The following is a 20,255-nucleotide window of genomic DNA, read 5'->3' as shown; positions in this document are numbered from 1 at the left end:
CATGTTTTATTATAAAAAAACTGAACACTACACAAAACAAAATAACAAAGAGAATCTAACCGAACAACAGTCCCGTGTGGCACAAACACTGACATGGAAGACAAACACCCACAAACCAACAGTGAAAACAGGCAACCTAAACATGGTTCCCAATCAGAGACAATGCAAAACACCTGCCTCTGATTGAGAATACAAACCTAAACATAGAAACACATAACATAGACTGCCCACCCCAACTCACGCCCTGACCATACTAAATAAAGACAAAACAAAGGAAAATAAAGGTCAGAACGTGACACTTATATCTCTCTCACTAACTTTAAGCATCAGCTGTCAGAGCAGCTTACCGATCATTGCACCTGTACACAGCCCATCTGTAAATAGCCCACCCAACTACCTCATCCCCTTATTGTTATTTATTTTTTGCTCCTTTGCACCCCAGTATCTCTACTTGCACATTCATCTTCTGCACATCTATCACTCCATTGCTTAATTGCTAAATTGCAATTATTTCGCCACTATGGCCTATTTATTGCCTTACCTACCGAATCTTACTACATTTGCACAGACTGTATATAGACTTTTCTATTGTGTTATTGACAGTATGTTTGTTTATCCCATGTGTAACTCTGTGTTGTTTGTGTCGCACTGCTTTGCTTTATCTTGGCCAGGTCACAGTTGTAAATGAGAACTTGTTTTCAACTGGCCTACCTGGTTAAATAAAGGTTCAATTAAAAAAAATAATAATAATTATGCGACCATTACAATTAAAGCATGCTAGCTAACTCACTCTTACAGCCATATACTGTATATATACAGTACATTCGAAAAGTATTCAGACCCCTTGACTTTTTACACATTCTGTTACGTTACAGCCTGATTCTAAAATGGATAAAATATTTTTTTTTACCTCATCAATATAGACACACTACCCCATAATGACGATAATGACGAAACAGAAATATCTTATTTACATAAGTATTCAGACCCTTTGCTATGAACTTAGGTGCATCCTGTTTCCATTGATCATCCTAGAGCTGTTTCTACAACTTGATTGGAGTCCACCTGTGGTAAATTCAATTGATTGGACATGATTTGGAAAGGCACACCTGTCTTTATAAGGTCCCACAGTTGACAGTGCATGTCAGAGCAAAAACCAAGCCATGAGATCAAAGGAATTGTCCGTAGAGCTCCGAGACAGGATTGGGTTGAGGCTCAGATCTGGGGAAGGGTACCAAAAAATGTCTGCAGCATTTAAGGTCTCCCAGAACACAGTTTCCTCCATCATTGTTAAATGGAAGAAGTTTGGAACCACCAAGACTCTTCCTAGAGCTGGCCACCTAGCCAAACTGAGCAATCGGGGGAGAAGAGCTTTGGTCAGGGAGGTGACCAAGAACCCGATGGTCACTCTGACAGCGCTCCAGAGTTCCTTCAAGAAGGACAACCATCTCTGCAGCACTCCAACAATCAGGCCTTTATGGTAGAGTGGCAAGACGGAAGCCACTCTTCAGTAAAGGGCACATGACAGCCCGCTTGGAGTTTGCCGGAAAGCACGAAAAGCACTCTGACCATGAGAAACATGATTCGCTGGTCTGATGAAACCAAGATTGAACTCTTTGGCCTGAATGCCAAGTGTCACGTCTGGAGGAAACCTGGCACCATCCCTACGGGGAAGCATGGTGGTGGCAGCATCATGATGTGGGGATGTTTTTTAGCAGCAGGTACTGGGAGACTAGTCAGGATCAAGGGAAAGATGAAAAGAGCAAAGTATCAAGATCTCCTTGATGAAACCTGTTCCAGAGCGCCCAAGACCTCAGATTGTGGCGAAGGTTCACTTTCCAATAGGACAACGACCCTAAGCACGCAGCCAAGACAACTCAGGAGTGGCTTCAGGACATGTCTCTGAATGTCCTTGAGTGGCCCAGCCAGAGCCCATACTTGAACCCGATCAAGCATCTCTGAAAAGACCTGAAAATAGCTGTGCAGCCACGCTCCCCATCCAACCTGACAGAGCTTGAGAAGATCTGCAGAGAAGAATGGGAGAAAGTCCCCAAATACAGTGCCAAGCTTGTAGTGTCAAACCCAATAAGAGTCAAGGCTGTAATCGCTGCCAAGGGTGCTTCAACAAAGTACTGAGTCTTGTAAGCAAGCATTTCACTGTAAAGTCCACACCTGTTGTATTCGGGGCATGGGACAAATAAAATTAGATTTCTTACATTTATTTTTTATTTCACCTTTATTTAACTAGGCAAGTCCGTTAAGAACAAATTCTTATTTACAATGACGGCCTACCCCGGCCAACCCCAGATGACGCTGGGCCAATTGTGCGCCACCCTATTGGACTCCCAATCACGCCCGGATGTGATGCAGCCTGGATTCGAACCAGGGACTGCAGTGACGCCTCTTGCACTGCATTAGGCCCTACTAATTCAGTTATTTCCATGCTAACAGACGAATCACGAATCTACTGTACAGCCATCAACATGCTGTTGTCCAGCACATCTGTACTTCCTTGTGTCTATCGTCAGTCAGTCAGAATAAACACCAATCAACTGAGATCACTGGCTGGACAGGCCTTTCTTTAAAAACACAACGCAAGATTGTTACGAACTATGATCACATCTGATACACTGGTGCCGAGACCAGTCTTCTTGTCTTCGCTGGACATCTGTTACACAAGCTCTTTGGTTATTGCTTTTATTGCTAGGTACTACTGCACTGTTGGAGCTAGAAACACAAGCATTTCGCTGCACCTGCAATAACATCTGCAAATCTGTGTACGCAACCAATAAACTTTGATTTGATGAACTAAAGTGTTACCAACTGATAAACAAACCTGAAAGTAACAAACTGTGCACTTACTACTGTTTAAACGAACGTTTGGGACAGAACCCTATGTACGTACAGTTTTATCCAAGCAAAACTTTGATGTGGAGTGGCGCCTCTCACTATTGAGACTGGTCGACACACAAACACTCTCTTAGATAAACGTGTGTGTACTTTTGGTAAAAACGGTTTGTTCCACTGAAACAGAAGCTTGTGCCCTGCTTTTACTGTGGGTTATACAACGACATTAGGGATGATTGTTAATTCATCAGCTGTCCAGACAAAATTATAATTTTAACGGTCTTGCTGAAAATAATACATGTGTAATTTTATCAGGTAACAATAATATATAAATAATATATAAATATTCTCCAATGGAGACATTCCTTTATATATGCCTAATTGTCCTTTTATTTACTGTACTTCGTTTTTGGTTCATGCATACATGTGTATAGGTTATGTTATGCATTATAGATGACACCTGTACCATGTTTGACTATGATTGTTTTTAGTGTCTCAAAAATCCATTTGAGTGGTCCACAATGTATTTAAAACGAACTACTGTCGTATATTGTATCATTGGGTAGCGACACTTGAAACATTATTGAAGATTTATGTTAAAAACATCCTAAAGATTGATTTTATACATCGTTTGACATGTTTCTACGAACTGTTATATCACTTTTTGAACTTTTCGTCTGAACTTTCGCCTGGACTTGCCCGCGCCTCGTGAACTTGGATTGTGAACTAAACGCGCTAACAAAAAGGAGGTATTTTGACATAAATGATGGACTTTATCGAACAAAACAAACATTTATTGTGGAACTGGGATCCCTGGGAGTGCATTCTGATGAAGATCATCAAAGGTAAGTGAATATTTATAATGCTATTTCTGACTTCTGTTGACTCCACAACATGGCGGGTACCTGTATGGCTTGTTTTTGTGTCTGAGCGCCGTACTCAGATTATTGCATGGTGTGCTTTTTCCGTAACGTTTAAAAAAAATCTGACACAGCGGTTGCATTAAGGAGAAGTATATCTTTAATTCTATGCATAACACTTGTATCTTTTATCAAAGTTTATGATGAGTATTTCTGTAAATTGATGTGGCTCTCTGAAAATTCGCCAGATGTTTTCGAGGCACAACATTACTGACCATAACGCACCAATGTAAACTGAGATTTTCGGATATAAATATGAACTTTATCGAACAAAACATAAATGTATTGTGCAACATGAAGTCCTATGAGTGCCATCTGATGAAGATCATCAAAGGTTAGTGATTCATTTTATCTCTATTTCTGCTTTTTGTGACTCTCTTTGGCTGGAAAATGGCTGTATGTGTTTTGTGACTAGGCTCTGACCTAACATAATCATATGGTGTGCTTTCACTGTAAAGCCTTTTTGAAATCAGACACGATGGGTAGATTAACAAGAAGTTAAGCTTAAATGTGGTGTATTGCATTTGTGAATGTATGAAAGTTAAATATTTCAAAAAAATATATTTTGAATTTCGCGCTCTGCCTTTTCAGCGGATGTTGTCGAGCGGAACCCCTAGCCGTAAGAAGTTAACTGCCACTGACGACGTCAAGACTGAGTCCTCAAGACTTTATGACAAATGTGTATTTCAAACAGTCAAATTTGTGATTTTTAAAAGATATCAGTGGCCTCCAGAAAATGAATGGGGATTTCTTTGCTGACCCAAGTAGGTGAGCCGGTCCAGCAGTCCTCTATATTTGTAATGTACTTATCAGACCCATTCAGTTCCTTTACTTCTGTAACTTGGCATAAAGAAGTGTCTAGGGCTATCAACTAAGTATCGTTAACTATAATAGTCCATATTAGCATGTCTTTTGTGCCCTCACCGATGTCCTGCAATTCGAAGCACAATTCATCGTAGGTGATGTTCTGGCTTTTAGAGCTGAGTCGCACACAGTAGGTCGTCCAGATAACTGTGTTGTTCTTATTGAAGAAACATTCATTCTTCACAGAGGAGGAGTAGTCAGGGCACTCCCTCCATTCTTTCGTCAAATCATTTCTGAGGGAGCGAGAGAGAGAGAGATAGGACTAACACATTCTAGAGGTCTTTGGACTCTCGAGTCCACATGAGTCATTGATTAAAAGATCATATAAAACTTTAATAATTTCTTACAATACTTCCGGGGTATATAAAGCACACACACTCTTTACACGGTTTTCACTACTTTCCACACATACACAGTCACTCACCCAGTCACTCACCCAGTCACTCACTCACACTGCTCTCTCTCTCTGCTCACTTCTTCCAGTAGAACATTTGCAGTGCTCCGGGTTCCGTGAGATTCTGGAAGCTTCCGGCACTCCACCAACAGCTAAACGTCACCTGCTCCCTGGACTTACACCCAGTGAAATGAGGAGCATGGACGAAGGGATCTGAGAGCGAGAGAAAGAGAGAGAGATACACTTTAATTATCACATGGAAGCACACTTTAAGAAAATGACACAGACTACTGTGCAAGAAAAGATACCGTATGTGAAGAATCATTCATCTGTTGTGTGGATCAAATCTTTCATTAGGATAAATCTGCCTCTGGTTTCTGAGGTGTGGAAGTGGAACAAACGTTGATATAGGATTGTTGTGTTCTCAACTTAAGTCTAATCATTTTCCCATTATCTCCAAACTGTTCCCTTTCAGTTGCTACCATGGTTATGCATATGCTTTTCATATTTCTTCAGTAAGAAATTGAGCCCTATACATATAATTGAGCCCTATACATATAATTGAGCCCTATACATATAAGCCAATTACCACAATCGTAAAGGTTGAAGAAAATCTTCGAAGCTTGGTAGGGCACCTGAGTGTAACCTAAGTAGTTTCTTACTATGTGGTTCCACTGCCACTTCTCTTCCATCCTTCTCCCCTCATTAGACCCATTTTCTCTTCCTCCACCCCTCCACAGACCCACCGGCCCATCCTCCCTCCGAGTCAGTTTGTCATCCATTTGTGAGGCTCTGGGTTTGGCGTAACCATAAATAAGTGTCTGAAAGTGCCATTGATTTCTGCTCACACACACACACACACACACACACACACACACACACACACACACACACACACACACACACACACACACACACACACACACACACACACACACACAATGTTAGTTTGTGGAGCTGCTTTGCCTTTGATACGTGGTAATATCATCATCTTAACCATTATCATCACCATTATCATAACCATTATCATCACCATTATCATCACCAACATGGAAGATATTCCTCAGTTTATTTGGTTGTTAAACATAGGTCTACGTGAATATAAGCCTATATCTCATATTTCAGTGCATTCCTCTCTCTCCCACTCTCTCCCTCACAACAAGGACGATGTGTTGCTCCCTGCCCCCTTAATTCAACCCTCCCTAACTCCCACCCCTTGAATTCCAGCCGCCCCAATCAAAGAGTTGCTGCAGACCTCGAAAGCTATGATGCCAAAACATACAGCAAGGAGAATGGCCTACCCCTGCCTAGATATACTTACTGCTTTACTTTGAAAACATAAAAAAAGGCCTGATTATGCTGAAAGATAGTAGGAGTTCAATTGTAACAAAAGAGCTAACTCCTGCCTAGAACCCTGCCAACTGAAAAAGATGTTTGATTGATGGGAGAAGTGCATTTAAAGACGACACATAGCAAAAAAACAACAGAATAATGATTAGCCTTCCCCTGCCCTGCCCTGGAAATCACTGCAAAGCTAAAGAATTAAGCTATGCCTGAATGGAAATAGTGCATTAAAGAACACTGTATAATTGATGTATAATCTGTATAATCAACAACAACAAAAATGTACAGGTAGCCTACACAGTAAATTGTGTATGAATGACAAATCACCACTTTGTCTATAGAGTTCAGTTAAAAGTATTTAGCATACTTAATCAAAAAGTAGAACAGAAGACGAAAGACATCTCTGAGCCATACAATCATTTCCCATCAAAAGGAGGTGTACTCCACTGTATCGAGCGTGTGTACTAGGTAGTGATGGGGGGGGGGGGTAGAAAAAAATCGATACAGTTACATATCAGAATATTATTTTCGGCAATATATCGCATTGTTTTGACAATATCGCAATATTATTTTTGCGCCCGTCGGCTGCGCCAAAACTCCAGTATATTTCCTTCATAGCTTGTTCTACATCTTCTTTTGAAATAGGGAGCCAGTTTTCACCACATTTACTTCCATGACTGATCGAAACCAATTTTCTAATTTCCTCTCTCTTGTCCCTTTGCAGCAGACATACGGTGAGCAATATGTTTGGACCATGGAATCGCAATAAAATCACAGTATTGAATCGCAATACATATCAAATCGTGAGTATCGAAATACATATCGTATCGTGAGGACCCTGGCAATTCCCAGCCCTAGCACTAGGCTAAGTGAAATGATTGTCATGAATTAGTGCTGAAGTTGTAAATATCTTTGACGTCATTGTAAGTGGTTTTGGATCAAAGTGTCGGCCAAATTAACTTAATGTGGAAGAGGTCAAGGTTAACTGGGAGTTCTCTACTATTCTATCACCAACTGGACACATCTGCCCGGTCTCCAAGCCAAAAGTCTGTCAGAGGTGAAAGGTTATGAACAACACCTGATAAACAGTCTCCTGCTCATCTGCTGAGGACTATTCAAACCTTTGGTCTGTGAGTTTTTGACAGAGGCCTAACTGATCGATTTTAAAAGGGAAAATATAAAAATGTCCGGGCCTTTGTCTGTGGCCTTTTGTGACTCAGGGCCGTTTTTATTAAGCCTGTTTGGGGACGTATGTCAGAGGAGAGGCTTTTCATAACTGATCATTGACAGAAGGTCATCTGTGAGAGAAGGGCATCTGATATGACAAACAAAGAAGAACATGAAGGACTAGATGGAGAACATGCTTTTTTCTGATGAGAACGTCAATGTTGTCTTCTTTCAGCAGGAGAATGGCACGACTCTATATATAACCCGCATGCTCCTAAAGCAATGGAAACGCAAACATGTCGTGCATGCCTGCGTATGCTACAGACTGTGTGCATTTGTGCCCCCACTCCTCTCTCTCTCTATCAGGCTGAAAAACAGTCTTCCTCCCTGTACCAGTCCACACAGTGTAGCTAGGAAACAGAGCCCGACTCACTGACAAGACGACAGTCATTAGGCTTAAAAACGAACCTCGACAGTCAAAATAAAAACCCTTTCTGTGAGCACCAAAGCCGCAATAAATTGCGGTGTGAAAAGAGCAAAGGTGCGTTAGGGATATATCAGCGGGTATATTCCAAAACGGTTAGCTAATTGCCCTGAACAGCCTGGGGGATATGGGGCTAATGCTGAGAATCACCACCTTTTCCAGCTCATTTGGTAATGTGAGAGAGTTAGCTAACACTGGGCTAACAACACACAGAGTGATTTCTTCAGAGAGATGGAGACAGGCGGGGGTTTGTGTGTGTGTGAGTGTGAGCATATCAACAACAAAACATTCTTTCAACTTTCAGAATCTTCAGCAACTCGTGTGTCATCAAATGTCAAAGTCGTAATCATCACATTGACATTACTCCCAGATAATTAGCTAGTGGTTTCAATTTCACTCGTTCCCAAATCAGGCACGGTAACATTTACATCCACCGTGATGTGGCATTGCAGGCACATCTTCCTAATGCTATAAAAGGCCATTACCAAGGAGAAGCAGCAAGAGATTGGAACATTATCATTAAACATTAAAGCAATGACCTTTTGATCCGTCTCAGCTACCGTTTGTTACCTGGGCAAAGAACACAGCCACATTTTTCATTCTGTATCCTGTTGCTTTCTTGCAGATAAGCCAATTAGGCACAGTGTGCATGTGTCTGCATGCGCAGATAAGCCAATTAGGCACAGTGTGCATGTGTCTGCATGCGTGTGTGTGCATTTCTATATGCATACAAAGGACGTTTGCAAGAACGAAAAATCCTTCTACTGTCATTCAAATCACAGGTTCATCAGAACCTCATGCTAGTGTTTACATTTTCCGCTGTTGTTTTCAAAGGACATTCAGTCTGTTCTTTTGCCTTAAATGTTTAGCTAGTAAGTACCCTGTATCCATTCTAATAAGCCCACTGTAATATCCCTCTGCTGTATTGGACATTCTGTCCATTTAAACACATCCATTCACAAACCTTGTTGCTCTTCCCAGTTAAGTGTCTAAATCAGTGCGATTTAATGTGACTTCCGTGCAAATTGAGTTCCATCCTGCTGTGTCATCACGCACGCACACACACACACACGCACACACACACATTTCAAATACTTTATTTGAATCCACAAATCACATTACACCCATATGGGAAAAAACTATACAAAATATATTTTTAAGATACAGTTTTTAGGATATGTCACTTGTTAAATCCCCTTCAATTAGTGTAGATGAAGGGGAGGAGACAGGTTAAAGAAGGATTGTTAAACCTTGAGACAATTGAGACATGGATTATTTAGTATGTGTCCCATTCAGAGGGTGAATGGGCAAGACAAAATATTTAAGTGCTTTTGAACGGGGTATGGTAGCAGTTGTGTAAAGTACTTAACTAAAAATACTTAAGTAGTTTTTGGGGGTATCTGTAATTAACTTTTACTTCACTACATTTCTAAAGAAAATAATGTACTTTCTACCCCATACATTTTCCCTGACACCCAAAAGTACTCATTACATTTTGAATGCTTAGCAGTGATGGATTCTATTAAAAAGTAACATGTTTCAAGTTAAACTGTGGTTTGTTTGTATCCTGTTTAGTGAATGATTACTGTGAGTATTAATGGAGTTTAGGTCATGAAACTGTGTGTATGCTAATTTACAAATGTTGACCTTATCAGAGGAAATTGCCTAGGATCAGAGAGCAGGGTCAGGTGCAGAACAGAAAATGCACGGGGTGTGATTCTGACATCTGGCTAAACAAAGAGAGGACCATGGACATTTCACAGGGGAAAGGAGGGAAACTCATTGGGGTCATAAAATGTATAGCTGGAAAGGTGATGCCTACAAGGGAAGAGTATAAAATGTGGTGTGAACTTTCTAAATGTATGCACTCAGCTGACTGTATCCTTGGTATTAAACACTTGAAACTTCTCTTGAGCTTTTGATCTCAATTCCTTATGGAAAAGAGGTTGCAAAAGCATTTCTCTTTTTAACAGCAGGACAGGAAAATGGTCCAATTCACACACTCATCAAGAGCACATCGCTGTTCTTCCCTACTGCCTCTGATCTGGCGGACTCACTAAACACACATGGTTCTTCTGTAAAATATGTCTGAGTGTTGGAGTGTGCCCCTGGTTATCCGTAAATGTTTTAAAATAAATGAAAATGGTGCTGTCTGGTTTGCAATTTGAAATGATTTACACTTGTACTTTTGATACTTAAGTTTATTTTAGCAATCACATTCACTTTTGATAGTTCAGTATATTTAAACCAAATACTTTTAGACTTTTACTCAAGTAGTATTTTACTGGGTGACTAACCTTTACTTGAGTTATTTTCCTTTAAGGTATCTTTAATTTTACTCAAGTATGACAGTTGGGTACTTTTCCCACCACTGTATGGTAGTAGGTGTCAGGGGCACCGGTTTGTTTCAAGAACTGCAACGCTGCTGGATTTTCACGCTCAACCGTTTCCCGTGTGTATTAAGAGGGGCAGCAACTCAATATTAGCAAGGTGTTCCTAACATTTGGTATACTCAGTGTATTTAAATATATATATTTGATACATTTTAAATTGATTCCAAGATATATTACGGAATGTATTTAAAATGTATAAAGTGCATTCGTATAGTATTCAGACCCATTGACTTTTTCCACATTTTGTTACATTACACCCTTATTCTAAAATTGATTAAATAGTTTTTTTCACTTCATCAGTCTACACACAATACGCCATAGTGATGAAGCAAAACACATTTTTAGAAATGTTTGCAAATGTATAAAAGTTTTTAAACTGAAATATCACTTACACATAAGTATTCAGACCCTTTACTCAATACTTTGTTGAAGCACCTTTGGCAGCGATTACAGGCTCCTTGGGTATGACGCTACAAGCTTGGCACACCTGTATTTAGGGAGTTTCTTCCATTCTTCACTGCAGATCTTCTCAAGCTCTGTCAAGTTGGATGGGGAACGTTGCTGCACAGCTATTTTCAAGTCTCTTGAGAGATGTTCGATCAGGTTCAAGTCCGGGCTCTGGCTGGGCCACTCAAGGACATTGAGTCTTGTTCCGAAGCCACTCCTGCGTTGTCTTGGCTGTGTGCTTAGGGTCGTTGTCCTGTTTGAAGGTGAACCTTCGCCCCAGTCTGAGGTCCTGAGTGCTCTGGAGCAGGTTTTCATCAAGAATCTTTCAGTACTTGGCTCCATTCATCTTTCCCCCGAACATAACGAGTTTCCCAGTCCCTGCTGCTGAAAAACATCCCCACAGCATGATGCTGCCACCACCATGCTTCCCCGTAGGTATGGTGCCAGGTTTCCTCCAGACGTGACGCTTGGCATTCAGGCCAAACAGTTCAATCTTGGTTTCATCAGACCAGAGAATCTTGTTTCTCATGGTCAGAGTGCTTTTCGGCAAACTCCAAGCGGGCTGTCATGTGCCTTTTACAGAGTAGTGGCTTCCGTCTGACCCCTCTACCATAAAGGCCTGATTGGTGGAGTGTTGCAGAAATGGTTGTTCTTCTGGAAGGTTCTCCCATCTCCACAGAGGGACTCTGGAGCTCTGTCAGAGTGACCATCAGGATCTTGGTCACCTCCCTGACCAAGGCTCTTCTCCCCCAATTGCTCAGTTTGGCCGGGCGGCCATCTCTAGGAAGAGCCTTGGTGGTTCCAAACTTCTTCCATTTAAGGCCACTGTGTTCTTGGGGACCTTCAATGCTGCAGACATTTTTTGGTACCCTTCCCCAGATCTGTCCCTCGACACAATCCTGTCTCGGAGCTCTACGGCTAATTAATTCGACTTCATGGCTTGGTTTTTGCTCTGACATGCACTGTCAACTGTGGGACGTTATATACACAGTTGTGTGCCTTTCCAAATTATGCCCAATCAATTGAATTAACCGCAGGTGGACTCCAATGAAGTTGTAGAAACATCTCAAGGATGATCAATTTCAATTGAAACAGGATGCACATGAGCTCAATTTCGAGTCTCATAGCAAACGGTCTGAATACTTATGTAAATAAGGTATTTCTGTTTTTATTTTTAATACATTTGTAAAAATGTCTAAAAACCTGTTTTTGCTTTGTCATTATGGGGTATTGTGTGTCTCTGAATGTCCTTGAGTGGCCCAGCAAGAGCCCGGACTTGAACCCGATCTAACATCTCTGGAGAGACCTGAAAATAGCTGTGCAGCGACGTTCCCCATCCAACCTGACAGAGCTTGAAAGGATCTGAAGAGAAGAATGGGACAAACTCCCCAAATACAGGTCTGCCAAGCTTGTAGTGTCATACCCAAGAAGACTCGAGGCTGTAATCACTGCCACATGTGCTTCAACAAAGTACTAAGTAAAGGGTCTGAATACTTATGTAAATGTGATCAACATTTTTTTCTTACTTAATTAGTACTGCACAGGCTCACATACATCAGCAAAAAAAAAAATATTAATAAAAATCTTGAGTATCAAATAAAAACGTATATCAAGTATTCATGTGAATGAATAAGGCTTTTCACCCTTTCAATAAAGATGAAGAGAAAGATATCTTCCATTACGTTCTCACTAACGTGGAAGTCAGACTTTCTGAGATTGACATCTAGTGAGCCAATGAAGTGACCATGAGAAGGCATAAATCCGCCTACACAATCCTGGGTATAACACCGCTAACCTTCCACTGTAGAGCCGTATAATACCACAAGACCTAGACCAACACTTTGACATTTTGTTCAAATGTATTATAAAAGTTATGAGTAATTGTAAAACAAATTATTAAAAAAATATTCATATTCACTGTGGTGTTGTCTGTCTCTGATAGAGGGGGCCAAACAATACAGCATTGATTCAGGACGACCTGGAGTTTCGTTTGGTATAACCGGTGTTGAAATCAGTCAAATGCATGCATATTTATTGAAATTAAAATGTTTGCTTACAGAAGGACTGGGGACCGAGATATATTGTGGATCATTGTACGACCTATCGTTTTTTTAAACCGATAAAAACATTATTTTAGATTTTTTTTAAACAGCCTAGTGCCGAATCTCGGGTACTTGATTTTTTTCATTATTATTAGTATACTTTTTAGCCAGTAGTTCTGAAAGTTGCACTCATGAGCCAAAAGCATACTACATTACATACAGTATCAGTCAAAAGTTTGGACACACCTACTCATTCAAGGGTTGTTCTTTATTTTTACTACTTTGTAGAATAATAGTGAAGACATCAAATCTATTAGATAACACATATAGTAACCATGTAGTAACCAAAAAAGCATCAAACAAATCAAAATATATTTTATATTTGAGATTCTTCAATGTAGCCACCTTTTGCCTTGATGACAGCTTTGCACACCCTAGTCACCAGGGTTGGGGTCAATTCCATTTAGTTAAATCAGGTGCTGCTTGAGATTCCAAATTAGTTACACAGGAAGTGCTCCAATGAAAAAGTTTGCGTAAATGTTCCTAAATTCTAAAACATATATTTTTCAGAATAAGAAAAATAGGTTTGAATGTCGAAGAGATGTTCACATGAATAACGTCTATTTGTCACATGGTATCTGTGCAACTTAATGTAAGGTGTAGACTGAACAGCCTTACCTTCTTAACCCTTTGACACGTACAAACACATGGGTGTGATCATTCTACAGTGCTCCCTGCAGCGCACACTCAAACCAGTGTGATTAGAACAATTCATTTCAATGTATAGTTACGATTGACGCAACAGTCAGCGTTTGAGCTGGCCACTCTTGCATAAACAGTCTGTACAACGTTATGTCCTCAATGTGAGCAGTTTATTTTTGGATGCAATTTTCAGACATTCACAGAAGTAGCAACAACATAACACAATTCTCATCCAAATTGGAAAATGTAGGCTACAGTACATCAGTCCTAGCGCTAACTGAGGAAAGATTGAGCTAACACAAGCAGTCATATTAGGTCAACTCTCAGCTGATAGAAACCATAATATGAATTAGCTAATATAAATGACTATTTACAGTTCATCGCATATCAAAATAATTGAGTAAAACACTTTCTAAAAGTCTAAAGTAATCCCACGGTGGGTAGTTTGTGCGCACCGCCATGTTCGTTTTGCTGCATCAACCAAAGATAAGAAGAGGTGACAAGCTGACTTCGGTCTGAGTATGCATTTTGAAGGCGAAGGGGGTGTTTCGTCTACCATCATTCACTTCCCATCATTCACTTCTGGAAGTTTAAAGATGAGAACCATCCCTTCACCTTGTTTTGCTATAACATCTTTGGTCTGACAGACACCCAGAATGCATTGAATGACATCAACAAACATGGCTCCACACATAGCCGGGCAATTAGCTTAGCAACAGCTGATCATAATCAGTACAAACTTAAAAAAACGTGTTTTACACACATCTTATGTGTCCATTACAATCTATGCAAAAATTGGAATGCATGATGTCACCAGTACTTGAAAACATGTAAATAAAGAAATGATTACCCAACAAACCATTTCCTGATACTGATATATTGATACAAGTGGCCCATGTCGGTGTTATGATACTGATGATTTGTCGCCACAAACGGTTTGTTTACATTTTTACCGTTGTGGCTAGATGGGGTAGCTAGGCCTACAACAGCTCTGTCTAGTGGTCGCGTCAGGGGCAACAGTCGTTGACAACTGTAGCATTTTAGCTAAGCCTAACCCTAACCCTTTTCCTAACCTTAAGATAATGAGGTTAACATCCTACATTAATTCACCTAACCTGCTGCGTTAATTGTCCTAACCTGCCATGTTAATTATCCTAACCTGCTATGTAAACAAACCATCTGGGAAACAAATCATCATTATCACCACACCGGCAGCCAATCACGTCACCCCTGACACTCACTTGGAGCCATTGTGTTGTTGTTTATGTAGCTAGTGGGGTAAGCTGCAGCATTATAAATATCTTTCAAAAGGAGACAAACTCACAAATGTGGAAATTCAGGAGATTTTTGTCAATTCTGACAATGATTCTGAGTATGACAGTGAGGAATCAGATTCTGACAGTGACAGTGACGAGCTGCTCTCCAACCTTGTGGCCTTCAAGAACGCTGAATCTGAGGACCCCTTGCCCACCGACGAAGTCCCAGGTCCCACTGAAGATGATGGTGGTGATGGAGGCAGGCCAACAGTGGGTGAAGTACAGCAGGTCTGCGGTAGCTGGAACGCTGCCAGCCATTTCACCCATCCTGAACCTGCTGTTGGCTTTGATGAGTCCCAGCTAAGAGTGCAAAGCCACTTGCCATCTCCCTCTGAGGCAGAGTGCGTTAAGTTGTTTCTGACAGAAATATAGTGGAGGAGAACAATCGCTATGCCTTGGAGCTACAGGAGAAGAGATAGCCACAGGGAAGGTGGATCACCTGATGGGAGAGTGAAAGATCAAACCAGACTGAGTGCTTGACTATAATCGCAACATTGGGGCAGTTGATAAGGCGGACATGATGAACAGCTTTGTGGCATGCTCTCGGAAAACCACCAAGTGGTATAAGAAGATATTTGTCCGTCTGCTGTTCTCAATGGCCACATAACACTGCTATAAAAATCATAATTGTGAATAATATAACCGTAAGAAACAGTAACTGAACTGCTCCACAAGGGGGCAGGGCAGGACAGAACAGAGTTATGCTAAACAGGCCAAATGAATACATAGGCCACGGTCATGATAAGGCCTGGGCAGCTTCAAAGGAAACAACACAAGCTAATACTTATCTGACGCAATTAGCATTGTTTTACAGAGCTAATAGCTAGCTACATAAGCACAATTGAGTATAACACCATAAAGGTTATGAAATTAGTATCTTGCATGTCCGCGGTTATAAAGGAATACACAGAATACATTATTCTCCATACATACACTGAGTGTACAAACAATTAGGAACACCTGCTCTTTCCATGACATAGAACAGGGCTCCTCAACCCGCGGGGGTGGTTTATTTTGGCCAACCAAGTTTTGAGGAAAAAATATAAAAACATATTTTATTTATTTATAATTTTAATTGTTGAAAATAAGACAGTAAAACCACCAGAAAATCAGCTCCAAGTGATTTTGTAAATCTGTTCCCAAATATTCCTACCCATAATAGAGAGACACATGATCGAACACAAATGCAAGCAAGGTTTGAGATTATGTTTTAGCCAAATATGTGACACAATTCAGGAAACTAGGTGTATGTCGCAAGTTACAACTTCATAGGAGAGCCGTTTGAACGTAATTATATATATATTTTTTCATCAAAATGTTTTTTTGGGGGCAGAAATGCCTTCTCGAACATGTGAACTTTCATGTGCCTTAATAACAAACTTGTATGCCATCTGTAAAAACGAATACAATTGTTAAATTACGAGCCTTGTTGGTCAAGCCACATAAAAAGACAGCAACCACTAGCCATGATTGGCTGAGATAATAGGTGGGCTGGACATGCAGAGAGAGGAGTTCGGATTGGTCTGCCATATTGAAGGCGTCTGTCTATTTGAGCTCCTCAGTCTGTGTTGGTAATCCTGTCGAACGCAGCTTTTTCAAAAATGTATTGTGTAGTGGAGCTCCATAAGTGTTGCTCTCCATTTTCTGGAGGATCAAGTTTTGAAATCAGTGGAATTAGGGTATGATAGCTAAAGAGATGAAGTAAACACCTGTCTCCGGATTACATCTTCAAACTAAGGGCAACCGTGGTATGGCATTCCAGACAGGGAGACGCGTCCATGATGCATGTTGATGTATACAGGTTAAGATAGCTAGCTAACGCTAGACTACATTTTCAGATATTACACGTTCCTAATTTTGACAGGAAGTGGTTTCATTTCAAGCTAAAGTGTACTGTTAGCTACAGTGGTTTGTCCTTTAAAAGTTGCAGCGTACTGCAGCACAGCTTGCATGGTGACGCAGAATTCTATGGCACGTTATTTAAGTGTCAGCCACTGTTACTGTTAATGCAAGTTAGTGCTAGTTTGACCACCAGAGGGCATCATTGAGAAGCATTTGATAGCCTTCAATAGTGGCTGTGCTAGAGAATTTAAAACCTTTTTTGTAAGAACATTAGTATACGTGACTGATTTTAAGAAATTTTGTATAATTAATTTGATTAATATTATGGTGTTTCTATTCCAAGAAAAATGAAAAACCCTCAGGGTTTCCGTTAGGATGGAATGGAAAATATGGCGCTGTACAACGTGACAGTAGGGAGTAGGCTACAGTACTAAGAGCATAACATTTCCTGTCCCCATGCTTGTCTCAGAGCAGCGCGAAACGGTGCTAAAATAGTTGACCACAGGGGTAGGCTATTGCTTCAAATCCTATTGATTCTAACTTCAATATGCTCTTTAAATAAATACGACCTACACCACTTTTAACAGCACATTACTCAATACTAGTGAGACTCATATCGCCAATAATTACATATGGGTCTGCCGTAGTAAACATGCCAATGCCGTCTGGCTCTGAACCAATGCATCAGCTGTCACCCGTATTTCCAGCGAGACTACTCATGCCATCGACTCACTGATGAGTGAAGATAAAGGCCATAAAGGCCATCGGTAAAGGCCATCTGTAATCTGCTGGCTTCACGGCACATCAACATCGCTCTAATCACAGTCAGAAGACAGTTGAAGAAACTTGCATGGACTTATGGAAATGCTCGGTAAGACATGTTATATATACAGTTGAAGTCGGAAGTTTACATACACCTTATAGGCTGACCACACCGCTCGCGTCGCGTGTGCGAGCGTTGCAAAATAAATTTAGAAATCTATGTTATTCAATTATTGCACCTACACTGCTTGCGCGCGTCAACGAGCGTCTGCGTTGCCAAGGGAAATAGAACTCCTTTCTATTTGATGCAGATCGCGCTGCAAGTCCTGCCTCTCCCATCTCCTCATTGGTTAATAGAAGCAGGTACCCACGTGCCATCTCCTCATTGGTTATACCCATGTGGTGATTGAAAGACTAACTGTGTTGCCGGTCGGTGTAGAAATACTATGAAAGTTTAGATGCCAATCACCATATAAGTTCAAAGATGAAAAAGCCTGGAAGGAGGAGAGATGACTAGAAATGATTCGGTTGACCGTTTTATGTGTGGATTAATTGTCGGAGTAGAGGACCTTGTGCATTTCAGGTAAAAGAACAACTCAATGTTTATATCCCAGGACAAATTAGCTAGCAACAGCAAGCTAGCTAAATAGGACAAATTAGCTAGCAAGTGCAAGCTAACTAGCTAAATTGCCATAAATGTTTAATGCTTTTCAACCTGTTCCCAAATTAATGTAATTGGTTCAGAGTTTGTTTTGATATTTCAACCTGCGTGTCGTGATCGCATTTGGTGTGGGGGGACAAAATACATTTATGCACGATAGCGCACGTGCGCAGCCGGTTTGGGTTCCGTGTTAGCCAAATACATTTAAACACAGTTCTTCACAATCCCTGACAATTAATCCTAGTAAAAATGATCTGTCTTAGGTCAGTTAGGATCACCACTTTATTTTAAGAATGTGAAATGTCAGAATAATAGTAGAGAGAACAATTAATTTCAGCTTTTATTTCTTTCATCACATTCCCAGTGGGTCAGAAGTTTACATACACTCAATTAGTATTTGGTAGCATTGCCTTTAAATTGTAACTTTCGGGTAGCCTTCCACAAGCTACCTACAACAAGTTGGGTGAATGTTGGCCCATTCCTCCTGACAGAGCTGGTGTAACTAAGTCAGGTAAGTAGGCCTCCTTGCTCGCACACTCTTTTTCAGTTCTGCCCACAAGTTTTCTATGGGATTGAGGTCAGGGCTTTGTGATGGCCACTCCAATACCTTAACTTTGTTGTCCATAAGCAATTTTCCCACAACTTTGGAAGTATGCTTGGGGTCATTGTCCATTTGGAAGACCCATTTGTGACCAAGCTAATCTTCTGGAATTTCCCAAGCTGTTTAAAGGCACAGTCAACTTAGTGTATGTAAACTTCTGACACACTGGAACTGTGATACAGTGAACTATAAGTGAAATAACCTGTCTGTAAACAAATGTTGTAAAAATTACTTGTGTCATGCACAAAGTAGATGTCCTAATCGACTTGCCAAAACTACAGTTTGTTAACAAGAAATTTGTGGAGTGGTTGAAAAACGAATTTTAATGACTCCAACCTAAGTGTATGTAAACTTCTGACTTCAACTGCATAGCTTGGAAAATTCCAGAAAATTATGTCATGGCTTTAAAAGCTTCTGATAGGTTAATTGACATTACTTGAGTAAATTGGAGGTGTACCTGTGGATGTATTTCAAGGCCTACCTTCAAATTCAGTGCCTCTTTGCTTGATATCATGGGAAAATCAAAGGAAATCAGCCAAGACCTCAGAAAAAAAATTGTAGACCTCCACAAGTTTGGTTCATCCTTGAGAGCAATTTCCAAATGCCTGAAGGTACCACGTTCATCTGTACAAACAATAGTACACAAGTATAAACACCTTGGGACCACGCAGCCGTCATACCGCTCAGGAAGGAGATGCGTTCTTTCTCCACCGTCGCTGGACCAGACAAGACTGGCAAAAAGTGCTCTTCACTGACGAGTCGCGGTTTTATCTCACCAGGGGTGATGGTCGGATTTGCATTTATCGTCGAAGGAATGAGCTGGAGGGTCCGTCATGGTCTGGGGCGGTGTGTCGCAGCATCATCGGACTGAGCTTGTTGTCATTGCAGGCAATCTCATTCCCCCCAGAAATGTCCGGGAACTTGCAGGTGCCTTGGTGGAAGAGTGGGGTAACATCTCACAGCATGAACGGGCAAATCTGGTGCAGTCCATGAGGAGGAGATGCACTGCAGTATTTAATGCAGCTGGTGGCCACACCAGCTACTGACTGTTACTTTTGACTTCTGTCACTTCCCACGAGCCAGGTTGTGACAAAAACGCAACACTCATTCTTATGTTTAATAAATGTATTAGTGTGTGTGTGGCAGGCTTACAATGATGGGAAAAAAACTACATTTGAGAGTGCCCTGACCCTGGTGCTAGAGGGGGTATGCAGCTGGAGGTTGACTGTTTGAAGGGGTACGGGACTATAAAAAGTTTGGGAACCACTGCCCTAGACCCACTCCAAATCACATACCGCCCCAACAGATCCACAGGTGATGCAATCTCTGTTGCACTCCACACTGCCCTTTCCCACCTGGACAAAAGGAACACCTATGTGAGAATGCTGTTCATTGACTACAGCTCAGCATTCAACATCATAGTGGCCTCAAAGCTCACCACTAAGCTAAGGACCTGGGACTAAACACCT

General features: G+C 41.0%; 1 protein-coding gene across 1 annotated transcript in view; it reads right to left on the bottom strand.

Annotated features, from left to right (window-relative positions):
• The window catches only part of LOC139576438 (growth hormone receptor-like), an 81,533-nt gene that overhangs the window by 25,266 nt on the left and 36,012 nt on the right, over positions 1–20,255 (bottom strand). Inside the window, exons 3-4 of the mRNA XM_071402559.1 lie at positions 5,106–5,238; positions 4,692–4,864 (exon numbers count right to left, since the gene is read on the bottom strand). Of these exons, the coding sequence (XP_071258660.1) occupies positions 4,692–4,864; positions 5,106–5,238 (306 nt within the window). The remainder of the gene's footprint in view (positions 1–4,691; positions 4,865–5,105; positions 5,239–20,255) is intronic.

This window comes from Salvelinus alpinus, chromosome 5 (assembly GCF_045679555.1).
Source record: "Salvelinus alpinus chromosome 5, SLU_Salpinus.1, whole genome shotgun sequence".
NCBI lineage: Eukaryota > Metazoa > Chordata > Actinopteri > Salmoniformes > Salmonidae > Salvelinus > Salvelinus alpinus.
Note: the sequence above shows the minus strand (reverse complement) of the source record. Positions and strands in the feature narration are given on the sequence as shown.